This window comes from Lynx rufus, unplaced genomic scaffold (assembly GCF_022079265.1).
Source record: "Lynx rufus isolate CCGP_SWC_20201006 ecotype Redwood Valley unplaced genomic scaffold, mLynRuf1.p SCAF_5, whole genome shotgun sequence".
Lineage (NCBI taxonomy): Eukaryota > Metazoa > Chordata > Mammalia > Carnivora > Felidae > Lynx > Lynx rufus.
In genome coordinates, this window is record NW_025814867.1 from 55,027,825 (window position 1) to 55,055,690 (window position 27,866).

The 27,866-nt window shown below is 34.9% G+C and overlaps 1 protein-coding gene across 2 annotated transcripts in view; it reads left to right on the forward strand.

The window, feature by feature from the left end:
- Positions 1 to 27,866, forward strand: part of NMD3 (NMD3 ribosome export adaptor) — a 50,699-nt gene that overhangs the window by 13,425 nt on the left and 9,408 nt on the right. The window contains exons 8-16 of one of the 2 annotated variants that reach the window (XM_047098519.1): positions 6,491 to 6,569; positions 7,592 to 7,688; positions 9,488 to 9,605; positions 10,588 to 10,733; positions 13,231 to 13,343; positions 14,397 to 14,469; positions 15,682 to 15,788; positions 17,104 to 17,174; positions 17,614 to 17,724. In XM_047098519.1, the coding sequence (XP_046954475.1) occupies positions 6,491 to 6,569; positions 7,592 to 7,688; positions 9,488 to 9,605; positions 10,588 to 10,733; positions 13,231 to 13,343; positions 14,397 to 14,469; positions 15,682 to 15,788; positions 17,104 to 17,174; positions 17,614 to 17,724 (915 nt within the window). Of the gene's footprint in view, positions 1 to 6,490; positions 6,570 to 7,591; positions 7,689 to 9,487; positions 9,606 to 10,587; positions 10,734 to 13,230; positions 13,344 to 14,396; positions 14,470 to 15,681; positions 15,789 to 17,103; positions 17,175 to 17,613; positions 19,003 to 27,866 lie in introns of those variants that run through there. The other variant, XM_047098518.1, reaches the window with a different exon arrangement.

Here is a 27,866-nt window from a genome sequence, read left to right on the forward strand (position 1 = left end):
GCTAAGAAAGCAAAACACTATTATTTCTCATCACCCTGACAGATATGTACTCACAGAATTGTTTTGTAGCAAAAGACTTGGATAAGTTCTGGGTCATACTTTTTTTTTTATTAAATTTTTTTTTTAATGTTTATTTTTGAGAGAGAGAGTGAGACAGAGCATGAGCAGGGGGAGGGCCAGAGAGAGGGAGACACAGAATCAGAAACAAGCTCCAGGCTCTGAGCTGTCAGCACAGAGCCTGACGTGCGGCTCGAACCATGGACTGTGAGAACATGACCTTAGCCGAAGTCAGACGCCCAACCGACTGAGCCACTCAGGCGCCCCAGTTCTGGGTCATACTTTTGCACTCATTTTCAAAACCCAAATATTGCAAATTTAACAGCCCTTTGTTCATCCAGAGGATTTAATCTGTTTTTCTCCCCCTACTAGTTCTTGATTTGATTTAAATAAATTTTTTGAATGTGGTTTATTTGTAACTTTGTTTTTAAAATCATAATAATATTAAAAATTCAGAGATAAAAATATCTATGAATAAAAGACCTCTATGTTGCATTTATCCCTTTGTTATCCCCAGTGTTAGTCCCTTAAAACCAGATCATATAATGTGTTCTGTATGTAAATTGTGGTAGCGTTTGTTTCCCCTTATGGGGGATCATTCTATAATATTCTGTGACCTGCCATCTTAATGTATTTGGAAACCTTGCCATGTCTTTGAACATGGTTCTATTTCATTATTTTTTTTTTTTTAATTTTTTTTTTTCTTTTTTTTCAACGTTTTATTTATTTTTGGGACAGAGAGAGACAGAGCATGAACGGGGGAGGGGCAGAGAGAGAGGGAGACACAGAATCGGAAGCAGGCTCCAGGCTCCGAGCCATCAGCCCAGAGCCCGACGCGGGGCTCGAACTCACGGACCGCGAGATCGTGACCTGGCTGAAGTCGGACGCTTAACCGACTGCGCCACCCAGGCGCCCCTCTATTTCATTATTTTTAACCACTGTGTGTGTGTGCATATATATATTTGTTAATCCTTGTATAATTAGTTACATCTTATTGGTCCACAAGATATTCCATTTTTTGCTGCTACAAATGGCACTGTATTAAATATCCTAATGTTTGTGCATATTTGGTGGGTTTTCTGTGAGATTGAGTTCAAGAATTGAAATGACAGGGGACACCTGGGTGGCTCAGTCAGTTAAGCATCCAACTTCAGCTCAGATCACTATCTCATGGGTTTGAGCCCCACCATCGGGCTTTGTGTTGACAGCTCAGTGTTTGGAGCCTGCTTCAGTTCCTGTGTCTCCCTCTCCCTCTGCCCCTTCCCTGCCTGCACTCTGTCTCTCTCCTCTCTCTCAAAAATAAATAAAACCTTAAAAAAAATTAAAAAAAAAGAAATGACTAGGCAGGAGTATGCAATTACTAAATTTTTACACGTACTGCTAGATTGTCTTCAGAATAGTGCCAGTTTGCAGTCTCAGCACTTGCCAACACTATCAAATTGGTCTTTGTAATTTTTGCTGTTCTAGTAGGTAAAATAATGGTATCTTGTTTTAATTTGCATTTCCTTGATTACTAATTAGGGTTAATATTTTTATATATGTGTTAGCCATTTATGTTTATCTCTTGCTTCTTATGTGAATTGTCTTTTTTCCTCATTAATTTTGTGTCTTATTCTGGATATTAATCTCATTGTATGTATGTGTATATTATGTATGTATGTTTGGAGAGAGCTAGTGTGCATTCGAATGTGAGCCTAAGAGAGCAGATACTTTTTTGCATTGTCACATGCCTTTTATCATTTAAATTTTTTATTTTTTAGTTATAAAGCTCTGGCTTATAAATTTTGTGCCTGACATAGGAAAGCTTTGTATACTCCCACAGTTATATTTTTAAAAGTAAATTATTTGGGGGGATTTTTAATGTTAACCAGTTAGAGTTTTTCCTAGGTTAATCTAGCCTTTCCCACTGATTTGAAATATCTCCTTTCTTGCATACACTTTTTAAAGTTTTGTTTTAATTACTCATTTCTTCTACTTAAAAATTTTTAAATTGAGATATAATTGACATGTAACATAGTAGTTTCAGATGTACATCATAATGATTTGATGTTTGTATATATGGCTAAATGATCACCACAGTAAGTCTAGTTAATTTTCATCACCATAAATATTACAAAATTTTTTTCTACTTTTTAAAATTTTATTTTGCTTGAATTAATTGAAAGTTTGTTTTCTAATATAATATAAATCTATTTATAAATATAAATATATATATTTATACATATATATAAATATAAAAATCTATAAATATAAAAATAAGTTTTCTTGAATACATATTGATTCTATGTACCTGGTGTTTATAGCTATAGCTACCTTTTTCCACAATATATTGCATATTTCTTTTATTTTCAGCAAGAGTTTCAGCTGTTTTCTTCTCTTTAGTATATACCTACGTATAGAATTGCTGAGTCATATGGTAAATTTATAATTTATGTTTATCTTTTTTTTTTATGTTTAGCTTTTTTTTTTTTTTTTTTTTATTTAATTTTTTCAACGTTTATTTATTTTTGGGACAGAGAGAGACAGAGCATGAACGGGGGAGGGGCAGAGAGAGAGGGAGACACAGAATCGGAAACAGGCTCCAGGCTCTGAGCCATCAGCCCAGAGCCTGACGCGGGGCTCGAACTCACGGACCGCGAGATCGTGACCTGGCTGAAGCCGGACGCTTAACCGACTGCGCCACCCAGGCGCCCCTTATGTTTAGCTTTTAAGAAACTGGAAGAGTTTCCAAAGTGCATGTACCATTTTACGTTGCTATCAGCAGTGTTTGATGGTTCTAGTTTCTACATTGCCTCACCAATATTATGGTCTCTTTTTGTTTATGGCCAGTCTAGAGGGTAGTATGAAGTGGTATCTCATTTTGTGGTTATAATTTACATTTTCGTAATGACTAATGATGTTGATTATCTTTTCATAAGGTTATTAACCATTCTTGTATCTTTTTTTGATGAAATAACTATCAAAATAAATTTTTTTTTTTTTTTTAATTTTTTTTTTTCAACGTTTATTTATTTTTGGGACAGAGAGAGACAGAGCATGAACGGGCGAGGGGCAGAGAGAGAGGGAGACACAGAATCGGAAACAGGCTCCAGGCTCTGAGCAATCAGCCCAGAGCCCGACGCGGGGCTCGAACCCACAGACCGCAAGATCGTGACCTGGCTGAAGTCGGACGCTTAACCGACTGCGCCACCCAGGCGCCCCTCAAAATAAATTTTGATGAAATTTATCTGAAATAACTATTCAGATCTTTGGCCCATTTTTTAATTTTTTTTTTAATGTTTATTTTTGAGAGAGAGAGAGAGAGAGAGACCACAGCGGAGGATGGGCAGAGAGAGAGAGGGAGACACAGAATCCAAAGCAGGTTCCAGGCTCTGAGCTGTCAGCATAGAGCCTGACGCAGGGCTCGAACTCACGAGCTGTGAGATCATGACCTGAGCTGAAGTCAGACGCTTAACCGACTGAGCCACCCAGGTGCCCCTGGCCAATTTTTTAATTGGATTGTTTGTCTTGCTAAGTTTTAGGAGTTTTTTGTTTTTTGTTTTTTAATTTTTTTTAATGTTTATTTATTTTTGAGAGAGAGAGTAAGCAAGTGTGCAAGCAGGGGAGAGGCAGAGAGAGAGGGAGACCCAGAATCTGAAGCAGGCTCAAGGCTCTGAGCTGTCAGCACAGAGTCTGATGTGGGGCTCGAACTCAGGAACTGTGAGATCATGACCTGAGCTGAAGTCAGACGCTTAACCTACTGAGCCACCCAGTTGCTCCTCGTCATACATATGATTTGCAAATATTTTCTGCTAACCCATAGGCTGTCTTTTCATTTTCTTAATGTTATCTTTTTTTTTAATGTGATACATAAATACTTAACATGAGATGTTCTTCTTAACACATTTTAAGTGTATAATATAGTATTGTTGACTGTAAGTACAGTGTTATATAGCAGATCTCTAGAGCCTATTCATCTTGCTGCACTGAAACTTTATGCCCATTAATTGGTAAGTAACTCCCTGTTTCCCTTTCCTTTCAGTCCCTGGCAGTCATCATTCTACTCTTTGATTCCATGAATTTGAGTATTGTAGGTACTTCATATTGGTGGAATCATGCAGTATTTGTCTTTCTGTGACTGACTTATTTGATTTAGTATAATGTTCTTAGGGTTCACTCATCTTGTTGCATATTGCAGAACTTCCTGCCTTTTTAAGGCTGAATAGTATTCCATTGTATGTACATATACATTATGTTTTCCTCTGTTGTGGAAACAACCCAAATGTCTATCATCTTGTCCACTGTGAATAATGCTGCAATAAACATGAGAGTGCTGATACCTCTTTGAGATTCTGATTTCAATTCTTTTAGATAAATACTTAGAGATTATTGGAACATATGGTAGTTCTACTTTTAATTTTTTGAAGAACCTCCATGCTATTTTTCATAGTGGCTCTACTGTTTTGCATTTCCACTGGAGTACACAAAAGTTCCTTTTCTCCATATTCTCATCAATGCTTGTTTTCTGTTGTTTTTTAATTTTTTTCTTAACGTTTATTTATTTTTGAGAGACAGAACGAGCAGGGGAGGAACAGAGAGAGAGGGAGACACAGAATCTGAAGCAGGCGCCAGGCTCTGAGCTGTCAGCACAGAGCCCGACATGGGGCTTGAACCCACAAACTGTGAGATCATGACCTGAGCTGAAGTCAGTTGTTTAACCGACTGAGCCACCCATGCGCCCCTGTTGTTGTTTTGATAATAGCCATCCTAAAGAGTACGAAGTGATAGCTCATTGTAGTTTTGATTTACATTTGCCTGATGATTTGTGACCTTGAGCATTTTTCATATACTTATTTGCCATTTTTGTATGTCTTATTTGGAGAAATGTCTATACAGTTTCTCTGCCCATTTAAAAAATTCAAACTTTTCAACCAGGTTATTAGTTTTTTTGCTCTTGAGTTATAGAAGTTCCTAATATATCTGGGAGATTAACTCCTTCTCTGATATATATGATTTGCTGGTATTTTCTCCCATTTTGTAGGTTGTGTTTTCACTGTGTTGATGTTTCTTTTTTCTGTGCAGAAGCTTTTTACTTTGATGTAGTGCCAGTTGTTTGTTTTTGTTACCTGTGCCTTTGATGTCATATCCATGATATCATTGCCCAGACTGGTGTCATGAAGCTTTTCCCTCTCTCTTTTCTTCTGGAAATTTTGTATTCAAGGTCTTACGTTTGATTCCTTAGTCCATTTTGAGTCAATTTCTGTGTATGGTGTAAAACAAAGGTCCAGTTTCATTCTTTGCCATGTGGATATCCTGTTTTCCCAGTGAAAAGGCCATCCTTTCCTCAGCGAATTGCTTGGATCCTCTATCAAAGATCTATTGATTATAAATGTCACAGTTTATTTTTGGATTGTCAATTTTGTTCCATAGATCTATATATCTATCCTATGCTAGTACCATGCTGTCTCGACTACTTAAAGTTACCAAGTTTTCAAATTGGGAAGTATATGTTCCCAACAACTTAGTTCATCTTCAAAATTGTTTTTGTCTACTCTGAGTTATTTCAGTTTCCTATTAGCTGAGTTGTTTGGAAGAATATCTCTATAAACATTTCATAGCAGGTAGGTCTACTTTTAATTATCCCTTTGTTGCTGATTTTTAATGCTACTTCATTGTGATCAGATAATATTGTCTAATTAATGTTTGGAATTTATTGAAGTCTTAAAAATATTTGGATATGATTGTTTTATGAATGTTCTGTGAATTTAAAAAATAATATATATTCTTGGGACTGTGTTCTATAATCTCAGTTAAATCAACTGATAGTTAATTATTCAAGTTCTATGTATCCTTCTTATTTTTAGTCTGGTCATTTTGGTTTTGATAGTCTCATACTAGTCCCCCACAATATTGCACATGTGTTAACATTTATTAATTTCTTTTTTTCTTTTTAATAGTTTTTTTTCTGCATCTCACTTCTATGTTATTAGGTGCATTCCTATTATCTTCTTAGTAGATTGTTTATTATATAAAATATTCTTCTGTTTAGTGTTTTTCTCTCCCCTTTTGACCTTGAATTTTACTTTGTCTGAAATTAAAATTGTGAATCTTTTTGTTGTTGTTGTTGGTTTGCTTGTTTTAAAGTTTATCTATTTATTTTGACAGAGATGGGGGGAGGGGCAGGGAGAGAGAATCCCAAACAGTCCCCACTCTGTTAGCTTAGAGCCAGATGTGGGGCTTGAACTTGGGAACCATGAGATCATGACCTGAGCTGAAATCAGCAGTTGGACACTTAACTGACTGAGCCACCCAGGCACCCCTAAAATTGTGAATCTTTATGTTTTCTGATAATTTAGTTTTTTACTACACATTTAATTTGTGATATCGTCTTGTTAGTAGAGGAAAATTTTATTTGCAGAATGATTTTCATGTGACTTTTCTTTTCTTTTTAAAGATGGGCTGGATTTCTATTATTCCTCAAAACAGCATGCTCAGAAGATGGTAGAATTTCTTCAGTGTACAGTTCCCTGTAGGTATGTTCTGAACCTAAATGTGAGTAAGTCTAAGGAGCTGGTAATGGACATAGGTCACATCCATTCTTCAGGCTTAGACTACTTCTCTTACATTAAAATATTTAAAACTGTAGTCGAAGGGGCTTCTGAGCGGCTCAGTCGGTTAAATGTCTGACTCTTGATTTTGGCTCAGGTCATGATGTCATGGTTCTTGAGATTGAGCCCCAAGTTGGGCTTCACTCTGACAAGGCAGAGCCTGCTTGGGATTCTCTCTCCCTCCCTCCCTCCCTCTCTGTCTCTCCCCAGCTTGTTCTCCCTCTCTCTCTCTCAAATAAATAAATAAACTTAAAAAATTTAAAAAAAAGCTGTAGTAAGAATACTTACATACTTACATAATTAGTAAGCATCTGTTTGGGTTAGCTACTTTAAGGGAATTATGAGCCAAAGAGTACGTAAGAATCTCTTTGGGGAGCTAGACCTCACCCTGTGATAAGTAGTATAGTGCTAAACCTTTGATTGAATGTATTTAAATAAGACAAAAGAAAGATGGGGGTAGAGAGCTTTGAGGAGAAGCTTCATGGAAGAGGAAGGCCTGAAGCTCCTAAAATGGGAAATTTTGAAAGGTAGAGTATAGTGAAAGATGAGATTAGTGTGAACAAAGACTTGTGGTGGACATTAGTGTGGCTTTAAATGGATACTATATATATAGTAGCGTATGTATATATATATATATATAACTATATATATAGACTACATATATATATATAGACTATAGACTATATATATAGACTACATTGGTCTGAGCCAAGGGCATGTTTTAGAGGTTTTGAGTAGGTAAAGTTGAAAAGAGGTGGAGTGCAGTTTGATTGGTGAAGGTTTTGAAGTGTAAGTGGTTGAAATTAGGCTTTGCCATAATACAGGCGTTAGGGAGCTATTTCAAACCTTGGACAGTGATGGTTTGATTTGATAAAAATTGATATTCTCTAGACTATCTAAGAAGGGACCTTTGTCTTTTTATTATTATAAACTTTTTTTCTTAACAGACACAAAGCCTCACAGAGACTGATCTCTCAGGATATCCATAGTAACACATACAATTACAAAAGCACTTTTTCTGTGGAAATTGTTCCAATTTGCAAGGTACTTTTTCTCATTTAATTTATGTCGATAAAAGAGTACAAGTAATTAATTGGCTTATATGTAATTATTATTAACTCCTGATTTTCTTCTGGGATTGGTTAAAAATTTAGAGTAACTCTTAAAGGATTCCTTTCTGACATACGCAGTCATGTTAAAAAGATATTAAAATAATCACGCTTAAATTATAAATTGGCATACCTATCATTTTGGTGTACTAACTAAAAGGCCTGTTTGCAGTTTTTTAATGTTCATATTCCTTAAAATTTTTGATCCTATTGGACACATGAAAAGTTTTATGAAAGTTTGAATACAGGAAATGACATTAAAATAATTATCAGTGAACCACTTTGTAAAATGTGTGTAAAATGGATTTTGGCATGATGAAATTAAACAGTATTGTGAAAATGAGATCTTAGAATCATTTTTGTGATTTAAAAACATCTGAATAAATGTAGATCATCATTTCATTTAATTGCATTAAAGTAAAACCCTGCTTCAAAAATATAAATGAATTAAAATTCAACAAATAATTACTGAGGATCTACTAAATAGAAGGCAGTGTATTAAAGATTATATGTTTAAAGATCTATACCATATAGGAACTTTTATATCAATATCTACTAATAATGATAAATGCCATAATTTATTGTGACCATCCCATATAAAGTTAATATATTTGAGTATATTTCACTTCTTCACATCTCATTATAATTGGGGTAAATCATATCATTTTGAACATGAGAAAGTTGAAGCTTCGGGAGGTTAGATGACTTGCCCAAAGTTACATGACTACAAAATGAAGAAGCCAGGATTTATGCCTAAGTCAGTGATTCTAAAGCTTTTATAAAGATACTTTCTCACTAATTTATGGTGTAGTGTGTAGTAACGGGAATGAAATGATAGCCTAGAACAGGGTCAGCAGGGGTGCCTGGCTGACTCAGTTGGTACAGCATGTGACTCTTTATCTCAGGGTTGTGATTTTAACCCCCTGCTGTTGGGAATGGAGCCTACTTAAAAACAAAACAAAACAAAACAAAAAAAAACCCTGCAAAACAGGGTTAACAAACTTCTCTAAAGGGCCAGATAATGAATATTTTTATACAACATAAAAGAGTATTTTCATTAATATTTGGAGGCTTACTAAGTTAAAAACAAAGTACTGGACTAGGTTCTATTAGGGATGCACAGAATGCTCCTTCAGTGGAGGAGCCTATGATTAAGAATAGATATAGCTTAAAACATAACTCTTTTGTATTTTAATGTAGCTTAAAAACAGGTAACTACATTGCTGATAATATTTTCTAGTGTACACATGGACATATGTGCTTTTCATGCATTAAGTCTTTGATTACATACTGGTGCATATAGCCATGATAGACGTGTAGCTCCTCTGATATTTGTTCTTTATGGAAATTGAAAGAAATCACAAGTAGATTTAGAAAATCACTCTCCTTCTGATGTTTATAATACTTTAGAATTCACACTGTACTACCATAGAGCAGTAAGCATTCACACTTCAGTAAAATTGAAATAAACTTAATAGCTTGGTGAATAAGATCTGGAAAAATACTTTTAAAGCATGTTTATTACAATTGATGTTCCCATCTTAAGAAGGAAGAGCTTATTTTTTGTTTCTCTAAGACTTGATTCTTTTCTTTAGGCCCGTTGTTGATAAATAGAATTAAAAATCACATTTTGGTTTGGGCATATACACCTGGGTCAGGCTTATATAGATGAGTGTTTACTGAAGACAGTTATTTAGGATTTGCTTCACTCTAAATGTTAGTTCTTATGCCTAGGATAATGTTGTTTGTCTGTCTCCAAGACTGGCACAAAGCCTGGGAAATATGAACCAGATTTGTGTGTGTATTCGAGTAACCAGCGCCATCCATCTCATAGATCCAAATACCCTTCAAGGTGAGTTTTAGGAAATATTTGCCTTGACAGTTTTGTCCAGCAAGCAGTAATAACTTATGTTATTAATTTTATCAAACATTCTCATTAATTTTTGTTACGAAAAACTAGATAAGAGTTTTACTGCTATTTAGTTCTTACAAAACACTGCTTTTGATTAGTAACCCTTACGTTTTTTATTTGAAGAAATAAATCTGTGAACTTTAAAAAAATTTACTAGTTCTAGTTCATATATTTTTACTGAAATTGACTTATTTATGTCATTTAGTTTTTGTGAATATTTGGGTTCATTGCCAAGTTTCATGTTTAGCAAATATTTCAAAGTTTGGAATATTTGACTTCTTGCAGTGCAGTAAAACATTTAGTTTAAATATGGATTTTAACTAATTCTTATTATCACACATAATTTTTAACATTCCTTTTATAAAAACTAATTTTTAAAGATCTCACATTGATAGGCGTCTCAGTACTTGCTTTCATCTTCTACTTCTTGATCTTTTTCATGTATTTCCTGTAATGTAGTTTTCTGTTATAAAAATAGAGTTTATAGTTTTTAGAGTCCTTTATTACCCTTGTCAATTAGATTCATAAGTCAAAGGTATGTTTGCAGTATTGGGATGAACATCTGTCAGGTAGGACTTTACTTACCATAAATTAAGCAGCTAAGATGATTGATAACATTTCTAACATGCCAGCACATGGAACAACTATACAACTGAATGGATCTGATCTTATTTTAAAGGCACTTACCTCTGTGGGATTCTGATGATAGTAACTACTTAAGATGTAACTGACACCTGAAATTTCTCTTGTGTTGTGAAAAGTTTTGGGCTGATTTATAGGAGTAAATGATGACTCTAGAAAGTTGCCACTGTGGTTCTGTTGACCTCATGCTTCTCAGTTCATATATATCAACTTCTTCCTAATTAACACATTTGAAATACTTCATTTCTGTTGTTCTTTGATGTTCTGTGTTTATACTTAGTTGCAGATATTGATGGAAGCACTTTCTGGAGTAACCCTTTCAATAGTTTATGCCATCCCAAACAGCTAGAGGAATTTATTGTGATGGAATGCAGCATAGTCCGAGATTTAAAACGCAGTGCCGGGGCTGGAATGATATCAAAAAAGGTAAGTTCCGTCCTGCCCATCTTTTTTTTCCCCCCAATTCGTTATTTTGGTCCCTCTCTTGTATTTTTTTTAGTTAGTATAATTCCAAAATGTGGTTCCAGATAAAGCTAACACCTCATTAGATTACAAATGCCTTCCATATTTGTTTTTAGTGTGTGGTCATTGTGGTGAAATTTATTAGACTTAATTTTTCTGGTAAATTCATGTTTCTCTTTAATGTTGGGAACATTTTAAAAAATGTTTATTGTGAAAAAGCATTTCTTTGCTTTACTGTTATATAGGAGGACCAAATGACAAGCAAACTTCTTCTGACTAAAAAGTTTCAAACATTTTAAATTTAAGTATATGTTATCACTACTGAATACTTCAGAATGCATCTCTAAAACAGAACATTTTTCTACATAATCAAAGTATTATCATTCATATATAGTTTATATTCAAATTTCCTTGTTTGTCCCAAAATGTCTCTTGTGTTTTATTCAAAGTAGTACCTAGTTGGGGACCATATATTGAATGTGAATATTATACGTCTTAAATCTTTTACTTAATAATAGTCCCCTTCCATTCTTTTTTTTTTTTTTTTTTATAACTTCCTAAGGCAACTGGGGCATTTATCTTATGGATCTCTTATTGTTTCCTCATGATGTCATTTAGCTTTCTTTTTAATTTCTTTTAATGAAAAGTAGATCTAAGAGGCTTTCTTAAACTTAGGTTATTTTTGGCCAGAACATTTCAGAAGTGTTGCTGTGCATCTTTTATGATGTATCAAGTCATAGTAGCGTTTGGCTGTTTCACTGATAGCCAGATCTCTTCATAATAATGTTATGACTTTTTTCCCATTGTTATTAGCCTGCCTGTCTTCCTTCTTTCCTCCCATTCAGACTGCCCCATATTTAGCCAGTGGGAGCTCCTGAGTTCTTAAAAAAATGTTTTTGAAAGTCTTGTACTTTTTTTAGAGCAGTTTTAGGTTCACCACAAAATTATGAGGAGTAAGAGATGTCCCATATACTCCATGCATATACATGCAGGGCATATACATGCTGTTGCCTCCTGCATTATCAGTATCCACCCGTGAGAGTGGTACATTTGTTACAATTGATGAATCTACATTGATACATGATAACCATGCAAAGTTGGTAGTTTACATTATGTTTCTCTCAATATTGTACATTTTATGGGTTTAGACAAATGTTTGACGATGACATGTGTCCCTCACTATAGTGTCATAAAGGGATTTTCACTGCTCTAAAAATCCTCTGTGCTCTCTGCCTGTTCGTCCTTCCCCTCTCTCCTAATCTCAATCACTGATCTTTTTACTGTCTCTGTAGTTTTGCTTTTTCCATAATTGTATATAGTTAGAATCGTATAATCTTTAAGTACCAAATAATATTTCATTGCGTGGATTTACCACGCCTATTTGCCTATTCACCTAGTGAAGGACATCTTGGCTGCTTCCAAGTTTTGACCATTATGAATAAAGTTGTATTAACATCCTTGTGTTTTTAGTTTTGTGTAGACAAGTTTTCAACTCCTTTGGGTAAGTAAATACCAAGGAGCATGTTTTGTCATATCATTTGGTAATGAATGTTTAGTTTTGAAGAAACTAGGGATTCACTTTTTTTTTTTTTCCAGTTCTTTCCTAAATCTGGGACCTGTCATTTTTCATTTCTCTCTCTGTCTCTTTTCGCCTGAGATTCCTTAATTCCTCTGTTTATTACTCCTAGTTTTTTCCCTCTTGATCCCATTTTACTTAGGTCTCTTTTTGTTAGTAAAAAGTATTGGCAAATGCTATACTTAATTCAGCCTAGAAATTTGAAATGTCAATTATAATTGCTTGTAAAATCCTATCTTGGAAAGGGACTTTAATTGTTTCTAGTTTAAAATTTCAAACTTGGAATGTTGTTTCTGCAATAGGTATTAAGGAAAAAAAGGGTTATAGCTCAAATAGTAGACGTCTAAAAAATTGATTTCATAAAGATTTGGGTTCTGTAGTAGCAGCAGCAGCAGCAGCAGCAGCAGCAGCAGCAGCTACTGGGATTGTGCCGCCACTGGGATTGCTAGAATGTTTTGTCTGAACCTTGGTTTTTTGAACCTTATGTATAAAATAAGGGGTTGCTTAGGATATTTTCTAGAGTTAAGATTCTTGTACTTTTTCAGTTATTCTTTTTGCTCTTTGTATTGCCTATCTCCCTGTGAAAACATTTGCTTTGAAAATTCTATATATGATATCTGTATTTAGGTGACATTCTTAATGTTTTATAAAGCTTTGAATAAAATCTTAATAAACATACTTATTTTATGTATTCCTTGAGTTTTTCTGTATTTAATACAGTAATTTGTTAATTTTGACAATGTTTCAGAGATCTGAAAAATAAAACAGTTGCTGTCTTTAAAATGAAAATTTAGAAAACCAAAATCAACATTGTATATAGTTTTTGTGAGATGCATTTTGAGTTATGCCTGGATTATTGAAGAGTGCATTTTCTTTCCTGTCAAGCATATGCTTGGGGAAGTCTGGGTACAGAAAACATCCGAAATGAATACAGATAAACAGTACTTCTGTCGCACTCATTTGGGACATCTTCTAAATCCTGGAGACCTGGTATTGGGGTTTGTATTATTTTATAGTATTTTCTTTTCCCTCCCCTCCCCTCCCCTCCCCTTCCCTCCCCTCTCCTCCCCTCTCCACCCCTCCTCTCCCCTCCCCTTCTCTCTTTTATGAGTGTGAGCATGCACACATGAGTGGGGAAGGGGCAGATGGAGAGGGAGAGAGAATCTTAAGCAGGTTCCATGCCCAGTGCAGCACAGAGCCCAATATGGGGCTCAAACTCAAGACCCTGAGATCATGACCTAAGCTGAAGTACAGAGTCGGATACTTAACTAGCTGAGCCACCCTGGGGCTCCTATAAGTACTATAGTATTTTAAACTGGCGATTGACATTGCAAATTTTCTTTGGGATCCAGCAAAGCCATCTAAAATACTAAAGCTGTTTATTCCAAAAAGAATTTAAGAGTTTAGGAGCGTTACAGTTTGCTTATTGGTAGCTAAATTAAACTGGATTGGATAAAAGCTCATAGTTATTCCATTTTGGCCATTTTTTTTTTTTTTTTTTTTTTTTTTTTTTTTTTTTTGAGACAGAGACAGAGCATGAGCAGGGAAGGGGCAGAGACAGAGGGAGACACAGAATCCGAAGCAGGCTCCAGGCTCTGAGCTGTCAGCCCAGAGCCCGACGCGGGGCTTGAACTCACGGACCGCGAGATCGTGACCTGAGCCGAAGTCGGCCGCCCAACCGACTGAGCCACCAGGCGCCCCAATTTTGGCCATCTTTTTAAAGAATCATTTTTTTTAGTAAACTAAATGGAACCATCTAACTGAATTCTTAATGTTATACTGATCTATGTCTGTTTTGATTCTTTTGCAATATGATAAGGTGGACAGTGATGGGTAATACGTGAAACTCACAGATAGCAGTGCATTTTGTCTTTACCAGTATCTATAAAGGCATGTTCACTGTATAGTAAACTGCAAAACTTTTAATGTGGAAAAGCATATTAAATGTTAATCTTAGGAACTCTAAATTCCATAAAATTAAAATAAAGTAAAAAGTAATGTGGAAAGCATAAATGTTTCTGTCCTTAAGTGTTTAATTGTTTTTATTTCAGATTTGATTTGGCCAACTGTAACTTAAATGATGAGCATGTCAATAAAATGAACTCAGATAGAGTCCCAGATGTGGTAAGGCTTTAGATTTTTTCCTGTGTTAAACAGGATTGATAACTCTTATGGGTAAGATGCACGAGTTCACATTTATGAAAATAAAATCTATTTAGAGGTTTCTTTTGAAATTGGAGTTAAGGTGTAATGGCAAAAGCCTTCATGTTTAATCGTGTCTTTGAGGAGAAAATCCAAGATTTATTGAGTTTTTTTTGTTGCTCTTATAATCTTATAATCGAATTTTTACTCTGTCAGAATGGCTTGGTACCATCCATAGAGCAAAAATAAATTTGCAGCTAAAAATGATGACCTTTAGAACTTAATTTAGGTTCATTCTTTTAGGCTTAGCTTATTTCATATATTGTTCAGTTAAGGCGTTTAGAATTTAAACCATTATTCAGGTTATTCAGGCTTAACTATAATTGCAGTTGAAAATAATCTTTACAGTGTTGAGTCTTAGAGAAAGAATGTTACTTCTGAAAAAAAAAACTGTTAAATACTAACATGAGTTTATTAGAATCATGAACAAGAGTGAATATGAAATGGGAAAGACTTTATCTCCTGCTTGACTTATCTTTTAAAATAAACACTAATCTCTTTAGCTGTGGGTAAAAATAAAGTCAGGATATAAGAAGGACTCCCCTTCTCACCACCCAGTTGTGCTTTTATTGATTAGTAAATTAGGAAATAGAAGCATAGTTTAGATAAAAGTCTAACAAGGTTGTAAGAGGAGATTAAGACAGTCATACAAGATTTTGCATTGTGTAAAATTATTTTCACTTATTCCACAATTTTTTAAACTGCCCTAGGACATATATTTGTGAAAGATATATGTACTTCTATAAGTACTTATTAGTAGTAATAAAAGGAAAAATGCCTGCCTGTGATAATATTTCAGGATGATTAAGACATCAGAAATTTGAAGTTTTGAGTATAAAAAAGCAGTTTAATTTTTAGTCACTGGAAAATTTCATTAGTAAATTATAACACTTATGCAAACTATGGCTGACTGCATTTTCATAAAATACTGAGTACATGAAGAAAAATGTTAAAATTTCTCTTGACCCTGCCTCTTGATCCCTATTTTTTTTTCCCTAAGATGTAACCACTCATCAGTTTGGTGACTTTTTGGCATTCTCAGAATCTTTCTCTTTTTAACTTTATTGGACTTGGAGGCCCCGTTATTTAGTTCCCATTTTTTTGTAACTTTGCAAATATTTCTTTTACTTCTAGGTGTTAATCAAGAAGAACTATGACCGTACCAAACGTCAGCGTCGTAGAAACTGGAAACTGAAAGAGCTTGCAAGAGAGAGAGAAAACATGGATACAGATGATGAAAGGTCCTACTTTTCTTTAAACCTTATATGTTGTCTCAAAGGAAATCCTTACAATAAATCTTTATAGTTTTTATATTTTATATAGTCATCACATGATTATTCCATTCAGTATTAATTTTGTATTCTTATTGTGTTAATTGAATCAGTGTAAGAGGATATCGAATCAATGTAGGGAGGATATAATGATATTTAACAGATTTGATTATTATTTCCTGGGTTTTGACCTGAGAATTGCAACATTGTTGTAAACAACACATTTGAAAAGTTAACATTAGTAATTACATTGTGGATATCGCAAATAGCAAGTGAGTACTTATGACTCCAGATGAAAAGAAAATAGCCCTTTAATATCAAATATGCTGTTTTTCTTTCTTTTCTTTCTTTCTTTCTTTCTTTCTTTCTTTCTTTCTTTCTTTCTTTCTTTCTTTCTTTCTTTCCTTCCTTCCTTCCTTCCTTCCTTCCTTCCTTCCTTCCTTCCTTCCTTCCTTCTTTTCTTTCTAATATGAAATTTATTGTCAAATTGGTTTCCATACAACACCCAGTGCTCCCAACGGGTGCCTTCCTCAGTACCCATCGCCCACCCCCATCAACCCTCAGGTTGTTCTAAATATGCTGTTTTTCAAACAACTTAAGGAGAAATGAAGATGTTGGGTTCTAGAAAATTATATTGGATGATTAAAAAATGGTTTTAATAATGGTTAAGACACTGTCTAAAAAAATGAGTTTAAATAAAATTGTGTCATGAAATGTGAGTGGTAAATAGCAAAATAGAGTCTCGTAATTTAAAGTATTTATAAATATATAATGTTAAATTAGATATTATAAGTACATATTTGGTTATTTCATCTATAGACTTAAAAGTGCATGTATTTTAACTTAGCCATATGACTTGAGGGGAGGGACATTAAATTTTATTTATTTTTAGAAAGAGAATGCAAGCAGGGGAGGGGGAGAGAGAGAATGAGATACAGAATCATGATCAGGCTCCGTGCTGTCAGTGCAAGCCTAATGCAGGGTTCAAACTCACAAACTGTGAGATTATGACCTGAACTGAAATCAGGAGTTGCATGCTAAGTCCAAGAGGTGGACTGAGCCACCCAGGCACCCCAATTGTGTATGTATCATGTAATTTTGAAAGAAAATATTTTTTTAAATTTGTCAGACTATTTAATTAACATCCATATTTGACCTTCAGTTATTATTTTTAAAGATTTTCATACATGGAACACATTTATCTTACAGTGCTGAAAATGAAAACAACTCAATACTGTCTTGGTAAAGATGAAATATTTAAATTTGTTTCTTTATTCTTCTGTAGGCAATACCAAGATTTCCTTGAAGATCTTGAAGAAGATGAGGCAATTAGAAAAAATGTAAACATTTATAGAGGTTAGTGTTTTACGAGTGTTTGATTTAAGTTGCATCTTTTGCTTTTGTATAGATATGTTAACCCCATATAAGTATTTTGGTATCTTAAACTTTCATTCCATAAATGACTTTTACTGTGTGGTTTTAAAAGTCCTCTAATTAAACATTTGCAAAAAATAAAAACACTTGCAGAACAGTAGGACTTATTAAAATGTTGTTTGCCTTATCATATTTGATATCATTGTATCCGAGCATGACCCTTCAAGTTCCTGATCTCTATACTAGTGGATATTTATTTATATATTTATGCAGTTGAGTCATTCAGTGAATATAAATGCCTGCTCTAGATATGGTACAAGAACTGCTAATATAATATGTTTAAATGATAGTAAAGATGGTAGAGGCAGGCATTTTGTATATTTTCATATTTGTATTTGAAATCCTCCTTGTATTTTTTTAGATTCAACCATTCCTGTGGAAAGTGACACGGATGATGAAGGAGCACCTCGAATTAGTCTGGCTGAGATGCTTGAAGACCTTCATATTTCCCAAGATGCTACTGGTGAAGAAGGTGAATCGATGATGACACAATGAGATTGGGTTGTAGATGATTTCCATATCTGTAGGCTCAGGATGTTGGACAAAATAACTTTTATTGTCTATTCCATTTGTGCTTCCATATTGAGAGAGGAGAAATTTAGTTTTAAACTTGAATAAATGGGACTATTTTGATTGCTCATTCAGAGCACTGAAAGAGATTGATGGCTTTGAAGTTTTAGATAAAAGATTATGGAGAATGTAATTATTACAGATATTTAGGCCATTTTGCGTGTGGAATTTTATAAGTTTGCCTTTTTAGGAGACCCTACTCTTTTCCATACTGTAGCACTGGATTTCAAATCTTAAAAGTTGTGATTATTTGGAGGTTACCTAAATCTTGAATCATAAAACAAGCTTTACATTCATTTTGCATTGATTGCTTTAGTAAAAGTGCATATGAAGAATCATTTTTAATAGGAACTTTTTATGTACTTTGATCATTTTTATGTCATTGGGGTAGGTAAGTTGTGGTTCAGTTTATTCCTGGACATTCGGGAGAAGTTATTTTATTCAAAATGTTAACATCTTCAAAAGCTGTTAAATTGGGGATTATCTTGATTTTTATTACAGAAGAAAATATGTTTAAAATATGTATGGATTTGTAGCAAACATAGACTTTTTAAAGGTTAACAATGTGTACTTTCGTTATTTTTGCTCAGGCCAGCAGCTTAGAGCAGTAGCTTATGTCATAAAAATGTCTTCCTATCACTTCAAACATTTTTGCTTTTAAAATTTTGGTTTACAAATTGAGAAGGAAGGAATTTTCTTCATATTAAGTTTTCTGTCATTGAGTAGATCACCATCAAAAAGAATATTTGAATCCAGCATATACATGATGAAATAATGAAAATGACCTTTATGCTTTATAAAACCGTGAATCAGACTTGAATGAGAAATACCTTCCACTCTTTGAAAGAAAAACATTGGCTTGAATTTTAAAGTGTTCTGAGAATGAAGTATTAAGATCCTATTTCTATAAGCAATATCAGACTTACTAAGTATGCCAGAACCAAGAGCTAATTCATAAACTCTAGGAATACCACTAAATAAGGCAATTAAGTGAGTGCTGAATGGAGCATTTTCCTTTTTTTAAGATTAGACTCCCCAGTTCTGAAGTTATGGATAAAGGCCTGAAGTTTTTATAGTGGCTCCTGTTCTCTCTGCATATTTAAAGTTTTCACTTGTGGTTTGGTTTACCTCTTGTATGTCAAGACTTTAAGAAGCATGAAATAAAAACATTTTCCCCTTTTTTGTGTGTCCTTAAAGTGATTGTATTAGTGTCATATTTAAATGATAGTATCTTATGCAGTTTTTCCCAGGTGAAATTATTTGAGTACTTTTCATGATTTTCCCACTAAAAATACAGTTTCCTGCTGAACTTACTTAGTCTTATTCTCTTTGATGTTGTCTTTATGAGTAATGAAACTTCTTGGTTGAAAGAAGGCTATGACGAGGTGAAGGAATGTAGCTAATAGAAAAGGTGATAGCCAGGAGCCCTCACAGTTACACAGCCTTGATAAACTTACCATTTTAAGAGTATGGTTCCCAGGCTATGGGTCCCCAAATACTCTTGTTCATGTCCCGGAGTTGATACAATTTGGGAAGGCTGGTATTAATCAAATTTTCAAGAAGCTGATTTATAACCCAGTTTATAAATATGAGTAATTTCTAAGTCAGTATGATGAATTATCTTCTTTTCTAGCCAGATCTCCACTTGAAGGTGTTGTTTTATAGGTGGAAGTCTTTTTATGAGCATGCAAAGAGTTAAGGGAGAATTGCTTGTATAATTTAACAGCATCAAGCTTATCCTTGCCATAGTAGAATCTAGAACTCCAGCCTTGAGTGTCAGGACTAGATACTCCTCTGTAGTCAATACTGAGTAAGTGCCAGTGTTTTCTCTAGACTATTTTAGTAAATTTGTTCATATTGATTCCATCCTTTAGATTACTTGATCTGTTATTTTTAGTCCAAGGGATGTTACTTTTTTTAATAATTTACTTTCAGTTTTGATATAATTTCAGACCGTTACAAGAATAGTACAAAGAATTCCTGGATACCCTTTCCTCAGATTTGCCAAATGCCAACGCTTACCTCATTTGCTTTCTTTCTAATTAAATTTTCTTACATAACCATAGGACAATGATCAAAACCACAAAATTAACATTGCCACAATAGTGATATCTAATCAGTGGGCCATATCGAAATTTTGTCAGTTGTCCCACCTATGAAGTCTTTTATAGAAAAAATAAATCTAAGATTGTGCATTGCACTGGGTTCTCATATCTCTTTTTAGACTTCTTTCATCTGGACCAGTTCTTGAGTTTTTACGTTTTATGTAATTGGCATTTTTGAAGAGTCCAAGCCAGTTATTTTGTAAAATGACCCCAATTTGGTCTTGTTTGATGGTTTCTCATGATTAGATTTAGGGTAAACCCTTTTAGCAGGACTAGAGGTAATACCAAGTTCCCAGAAGTAATACCAAATTCTCAGTGCATTTGTATCTGGAGACTTGTGCTGTTGATTAGTCCAGATGTCCCTAAGCATTCTTAGGTTGTTAGTTGGTTTTCTGTTTTAAGGAGTTAGAGGATTTATTCCTTTTTAATCATGATTTTTCTTGATTTTTTCCTTTTAAATTTATTTTCAACTTAAAGACAATGAAATTCAGTCTTGTCATTTACAGTTCCATAAATTTTAATACATGTAGATTCACACAGTTACCACCACAAATTCCAGAACAATTTTATCATTCCTCCAACCTTCCCCCTCCGCAAATTCCCTTTGCTACCCCTTTGTTTTCAAGCCCTTCCCTCATCCTTAACCATGCCCCCAACCCCTGCAATTTCTGTTCTGTTCCCTGACTTTATGGTTTGTTTTTTCCAAAATACGTAAATGAAATTATACAGTATGTAGTCTCTGAGTCTGTTTTCACAGCATGGTGCACTTGAGATTCACCCAAGGTTTGTTTCTTTTCATTTTGAGTAATACAGTGTTCCAGTTATCCATTCCCCTGTTGAGGCACATTTGAATTTCTAGATTTTGATGATTAGGAGTAAAGCTGCTGTGAACATTTCTGTATAGGTTTTCCTTTTACATAGGTAAATAAGTATGGATGGGATTGTTGGATCCTATTTAAGTGTATACATATATTTAACTTTATAAAAAATTGCCAAACTGTTTTTCTGAAGTGGTTTGTGCCATTTTGCTTTCTCCCCTGCAGTGTATGAACATTTCAGTTATTCTGCATCCTCACCACCGCTTGGTGGTGTCAGGTTGTTTTAAAGCCAGACTGATAGGTGGATGGTGGTGTTTTCCTGTGGTTTTAATTTTCGTCTCCCTGATGGCTAATTATGTTAAGCATCTTCTCATGTACTTGTTACCCATATATCTTTATTGGTAGAATGGCCATTCAGATCCTTTGTCTGTTTTTGGAAGTTGGGTTGTTTGGTTTTTTACTGGTTGAATTTTTTACTTTGATGCTCGCGTTGTCCCAGATTTGGCCAGTGGGTACCCCATCAATCTGGCTTTTGTGTCCTTTTGACAGGCTCTTGTCCATATATATTTGATCTTGTTCATGCATATTGATGTTATAACGTAACTCTTTGGGCAGGTTTTGGGTTTCCCTTGTTCAGGCCCCACGTGCAGTCTGCTCTTGGGTTATTTTCATGATACAGACCAGTTTACCTAAAAATAAACCAATTTACTTAAAATTCTTCAGCTTCAGTTGAATCACCCTGTGAATTAAGGAATCATGAAATGGCATCATAAAAAGCACAGATGTAGGCTATTCATTCTGCTTATCAATTCTGTCACATGTTGAAATAATTTGAGCAGTGGGGTGGTAAGCCTTGATGAAAGCAAGAAGTCAGCCTCAGTATCTCTTGAATTTCAAAGTAGTGTGAGGAGAATATTCAATTTTAGTTCTTTGACTCGACACATTTTGAAAGAACTGCTTTATTACCTAGGAAAAAGGTATGATTCATGATAATTTCTGGTAAAACAAGAACTCTGTAGTGCTTAAAAGTTATTTGGTGTAGGTTTGGTAGCCACTGTGTTTTTTACATAGTAATGCAGCTTGTTGTGTAATCTGATGGAGATTTTGTTTTCTGGTTTTGGTGGAGTTAGTACTGCAGTGGTGCCTGTCACACATTTTTCTTGTGACACAGTTTCACATAAATATGGCTTTTTATAATTCACTTCATAGCATTGTTGTGAAGTGCTTTCAGATAGTATATATACTAGCATTAGTTGATGAAGTACTGCACAAGTAATTGTGGGGAAGCTATATTATATAGAAATAAAAGGATGTTTTAGAGTCTGTTTACCTGCCACCTATTAACTATATGAGTTAAACTTTCTGATGTTCTGTTTCTTCACATTTTATTTTATTTTTTAAGTTTGTTTTGAGACAGTGTGAGTGAGCAGGGAAGGGGAAGAGAGAGAGGGAGTGAGAGAGTCCAAGCACTGTGCAGTACAGATCACTCTGAGCTGAAATCAGGAGTCAGACACTTACCCAACTGAGCCACTCTGGCACCCCATATTTCTTCACATTTTAAAAAGGAGTAATACTGCTCATTACACAGATAATTGTTAAAATTCTTCGTATACAATTCATAGCAAATTGTAACTATTTAATAAATAGTATCTGCTTTTAAAATTTATAATCACAGTTCTAGTGTTTTGTACTGAAACAAGTTGGAAAAAACCCAAATCTTTTATGTATACACTTTTTAGAGCAGCATAGAGCTTATCTTAGAAAATGTGTGTGGTACAGAGAATTAGAAAAACAAAAGCATAAATTTCCAACGTTTCCCTTATAGGGAGATCATCACTGTTAACATTTTTTTTTTAAATAGATTTTATGTTTTGTAGTTGTAGATCTTCAGAAAAATTGAGAAGATAGTGCAGAGTTCCTGTGCCACACCCAGCTTCTTTTATTATTTAATGAGCCGGTACTATTACATTATTATTAACTAAAGGCTGTAGTTTAGATATCTTTAGTTCTTTTTTAAAAATTTTTTTTTTTAACGTTTATTTATTTTTGAGACAGAGAGAGACACAGCATGAACGGGGGAGGGGCAGAGAGAGAGGGAAGCAGAATCGGAAGCAGGCTCCAGGCTCTGAGCCATCAGCCCAGAGCCCGACGCAGGGCTCAGACTCACAGACCGCGAGATCGTGACCTGAGCTGAATTCGGACGCTTAACCGACTGCGCCACCCAGGCGCCCCTAGATATCTTTAGTTCTTATTCAGTGTACATTTTCTTTTCCAAGATCCCATCCAGGATACCATGTTAATGTTTATTTCTTCTTTCTTTCTTTCTTTCTTTCTTTCTTTCTTTCTTTCTTTCTTTTCTTTTCTTTTCTTTTCTTTTCTTTTGCTTTCTTGCTTTCTGAGAAAGGGAGAGAAATGGGTGGATACAGATACACACACACACACATGCACACACATGCATGTGCATATGTGCCCGAGTCAGAAAGGGGCAGAAAGGGAGAGAGAATCCCAAGTAGGCCACACGCTCAGCGTGGAGCCCAATATGGGACTCACAAAAGTGTGAGATCGTGACCTGAGCCTAAATCAAGAGTTGGACGCTTAACTGACTCAACCACCCAGACACTTCCTCCTCATGTTACATTTAGTTGTCATGTTTTCCTTAGTCTCCTCTTGGCAGTGTCTGTTTCTTTGATTTACCTTGTTTTTGAGGACCTTGACAGTTTTGAGGAGTATTCCATCAAATATTTTGTAGGATACCATACCATTGGAATTTAATGTTTTCCCCCCAAGACTGGGATTATGGGTTATTGGGAGGAAGACCACAGGCAAAACGCTATTTTCATGACATTTTATCAAGGGCATGTACTGGCAACATGATTTATCACTGTTGATGTTGGCCTTCATCACCTGGCTGAGGTAGTGCTTGTCATTTCTCCGCTATACTCTTTTTCCCCCCTTTCCATAATGTGCACTTCAGAAGGAAGTCACTCTGCACAGCCTATACCTAAGAAGTAGTGAGTCATACTGCCCCTCCTTGAAGGTGGGATATCTGTATAAATTATTTGGAACTCTTCTGTATGGAAGATTTGTCTCTTTTCTCCCATGTACTAATTTGTTCAGTCATTTATTTATAGCAGTATGGATTCATGAATACCTTTATTATATTTTGGGTTATTATCTAATGCTACTTTATTTTGTTTGAATTGTTATAACTTTGGCCATTGTTCCCATCATCTGCCATCCATTTACTTAATTACTCAATTCTACTATACACCTGTGTCCCATAAAAAACCTTGTGTTTTATGTATGGTTCCCTTGCCTTAGTCTTACAGACTGTACTCATTTTTAAGGATTACTTAGATCAGCACCTTCTCCCCATCCCCTTCAGTGAGCTTGTTTCATATATTTGTAATACAGTTATTTGTCACAGTCTTTCAATCCCCAGACTTAAATGCTTTTTCAAAATTTGCATATAGGGAGATGCATTATTTGTACTATGAAGTCCTGTGGGCTTTGAGAAGTTCATGTCTTGCATCAACCATTATAATATCATACCAAATAATTTTACAGCCCTAAAAATCCCCTGTACTTTACCAATTCATCCTGAACCCCAAGTCCTTGGCAACCATTGATCATTTTATTGTCTCTGTAGTTTCGCCTTTTCCAGAGTGTCACATAATTGGAATCACATAACATGTAGCCTATCATACTGGCTTCTTTCACTTAGCAGTATGTCTTTAATGTTCTTTCTTTTTGTGGCTTGCTAGTTTATTTTTTTATTGTTGAGTATATCCCATAGTATAGATGTACCATACCTTGTTTATTCACCTATCCATTCATCTTGGTTACTTCCAGCTTTTGGTGCTTATGAATAAAGCTGCAATAAACTTCCCTATGCAGGTTTTTGTATAAACATAAGTTTTCAAATCAGTTGGATAATACCTAGGAGCCTGATTGCTGGATCTTGTGGTAACACTATCTTGAGTTTTGGAAGAGGCTGCCAAACTGTCCTCCCAAGTGGCTGTACCATTCTGCATTCCCACCAACAATGTAAAAAAGTTCTTGTTGCTCTGCATTCTTATCAGCATTTGGTATTGTCAGTTTTTTTGATTTCAGCCATTATAATAGGTAGTGGTGTCTCATTGTTACTTTAATTTACAGTCTCCTGATGACATGTGATGAACATCTTTTTATATGCTTATTTGCCATCTGTGTATCTTTGATGAGTTGTCTATTCAGATCTTTGGCCCATTTTTAAACCTGGTTGTTTGATTTCTTATTGTGGAGTTTTAAGACTTCTTGTGTATTTTGGATACAAGTCCTTTTTATCAGATATGTGTCTTGCAAGTATTTTCCCAATCTGTGCTTTGTCTTTAAAAAATATATGAAAATAATATATGTATATGAATTATTTATATGTAATACACGTACTTATACATGGTTATGTAGAGGTGAGATCATACTGTCTATATACTTTTTTAAACCTTCTTTTACTTCTTAACTATTTTATGTCTTTTCTAAGCCATTAAAAATTCTTTTTTTTTAAAAGAATGTTTCTAATGTTTATTTCAATTGCATATTTCACTGCCTTTTTTTTTTTTTAAGTTTATTTATTTTGAGAGAGAAGAAAGAGAGAACCAGTGGGGGAGGGACAGAGAGAGAGGGAGACAGAGTGTCTCAAAGTGGGCTCTGTGCTGACACCAGAAAGCTTGATGCAGCTCAAAGTCATGAACTGTGAGAATGTGACCTGAGCAGAAGTCTGATGCTTAACTGACTGAGCCGCCCAGACATCCTCGCCATTAAAAATTCTTAAATATATATAATAATAAACCAATACTCCACTGCCAGATTGCAGAAGTAGTCCTAATTCTTCACTCATAACTTTTATCCTGTAGCATAGGACCAAGTAATAAACATTTAAGACTTTGCAGTCTAATGGTCTCTGTCACAATCACTTTGCTATAGTAGCATGAATGAGCCATAGCCAATATGTAAATAAAAGGGAGTGACTATATTCTAATAAAACTTAAAAAAAAAGGCTGTGGGCCACGTTTTGCCTATGGCCTGTAGTTTGCTGACCCCTGATGTAACTTTGTAGGTAGTGCCCTTTTGCTCTGGGCTTTGGTGATTAGAAGGAGGTGGAAGTTCTGAGTTTAGGCTTCAAGAGGGCTTGGGCCTCTATCATAGCTGTGAGAACAGGCGCCCCAGGATTTGTGGTCATTGTACAGCATTGCTGTGGCATTAGCCAGTTGATAGACTGATAATACCACCACCATTTGATTAGTCTTTGAAGTTGGGCATTTCCAGGTTGGTTTTCTCTGCCTACCCCCCATAAACATCTGTCCATTTTACTCATTATTTGCTTAGGAAATGACTGTGTCAAAGAGTATATAAGAATCTTAAGACATTACAAAATTCTTTCCAGAAATATACCTTCCATGGGGTACAGTTTATGAGAGTATCTCTTTTATATTATTCTTGATGTTTTACATGTTCTTTCTTTTCACTTAATGATTTCTAGGTTAACTCAGATGAGGCCCAGTTCATATTGATCTGTTTGTTGAACTTTTGTAGCAGTTACTATCTGTCCTACTTGGTTAGTTTTTATTTGTTTCCTAAGTTTTTATTACTATTTATGTATGTATTTTGTCTTTCTAACTAGACTACATTTCTTTAGTGCAGTGCAGATATAGCACAATGCATAGGTCCTCAAATACGTAGTTAATACTATCTGATTTTTGAATACTTTGAAAAATGGGTAGAAATTTTTGTTGGGTATCGTTTGGCTTTAATTCCTTACAAGTCTGTCCATAAAATAGGAAACCAGATCTTAATGGCATTGGAGAGATGGTAAATGGGATTTGTAGGGAGAGTTGTTTATGTTGTTCAAGACTTCATTTTATTGGGGCACTTGGGTGGCTCAGTCGGTTAAGCGTCCGACTTCAGCTCAGGTCATGATCTCGCAGTTTGTGAGTTCAAGCCCCACATCGGGCTTTGTGCTGTCAGCTCAGAACCTGGAACCTGCTTTGGATTCTGTGTCTCCCTCTCTCTCTGCCCCTCCCCTGCTTATGCTCTGTCTCTCTCTGCCTCAAAAATAAATAAAAACATTAAAAAAAAAATTAAAAAAAAAAAGACTTCATTTTATTTATGCAAGTAGGACCTGCATCTAATTCTAAACTTTGGTAAATTTTTATGTGTATAGTGCTAACTAACCACAGAATTCTGATTTTATAGTGCTAACATAGACTGTTCAGTTTCACACAGTAAATTTTCTTCCTCCAGGGTATTTCATTGTATATAATAGCACAAATGGTATCTGTAAATAATCATGTGGACACAGGACCTATACAGAGAAGGTATACTGTAATCAGAAGGAAATTTATTGGGCGGTAATCAAGAAGTACAAAATATGTGTGGTAGTTTTCCTGTGTTTGTATATTTGGATCAGAATAATGTTGAAGGGCTGACTACTTAATAGAGGCTAAGATAAATCAATGTTCATCTGGCTTTAAGGGTGTCAGTGTAAACAAGTACTGTACAGGTCTCCCTGGAATGTTACCAGACAGATTTCTGGGGTGGTAAATACTCTGAATGGTCTGGAATGTGGAGTTGTGACTTCAAAGAGGATCTTTAAAAAAAGTTTGTATTTTGATTGTAGAGTTTCACTGTGGCATTTTGTCTTTTTACTTTGTGAAAATAGATAGACAAACTCTGATCCTAGGTAAATATGTAGAATAGCAAGAAGTTTGGGGTTGTTCCCCCAATCTCTTACTCTGCCTTCTGCGGTCATGTTTGCCATTTCTCTTTTCATAGGAAATAAAGTGTTACCCCTGACAGTGTTTTCATTTTTGTTGGGGATCAGAGTCTTAATCAAAGGCATATTCTGATGGAGGAAATATTTTGGGAGATAACAAGTCTTGTGTGTGTGGTACATTGAATTCTTGGTCACAATTCTTAATTCCTCTGTAGTAATAATATAGCTTTATACTTGCCCTTTATTCATGGTGTGGAATGTATTTCTTCGCCCCTTAACTTTAGATTTAACTTTGTGACTTGGGATGTTAGCAGACATGGTAAGAAGGTAAGATTAAAATGCTTTAGCTTATTTGCATTTGTGCTCTTGT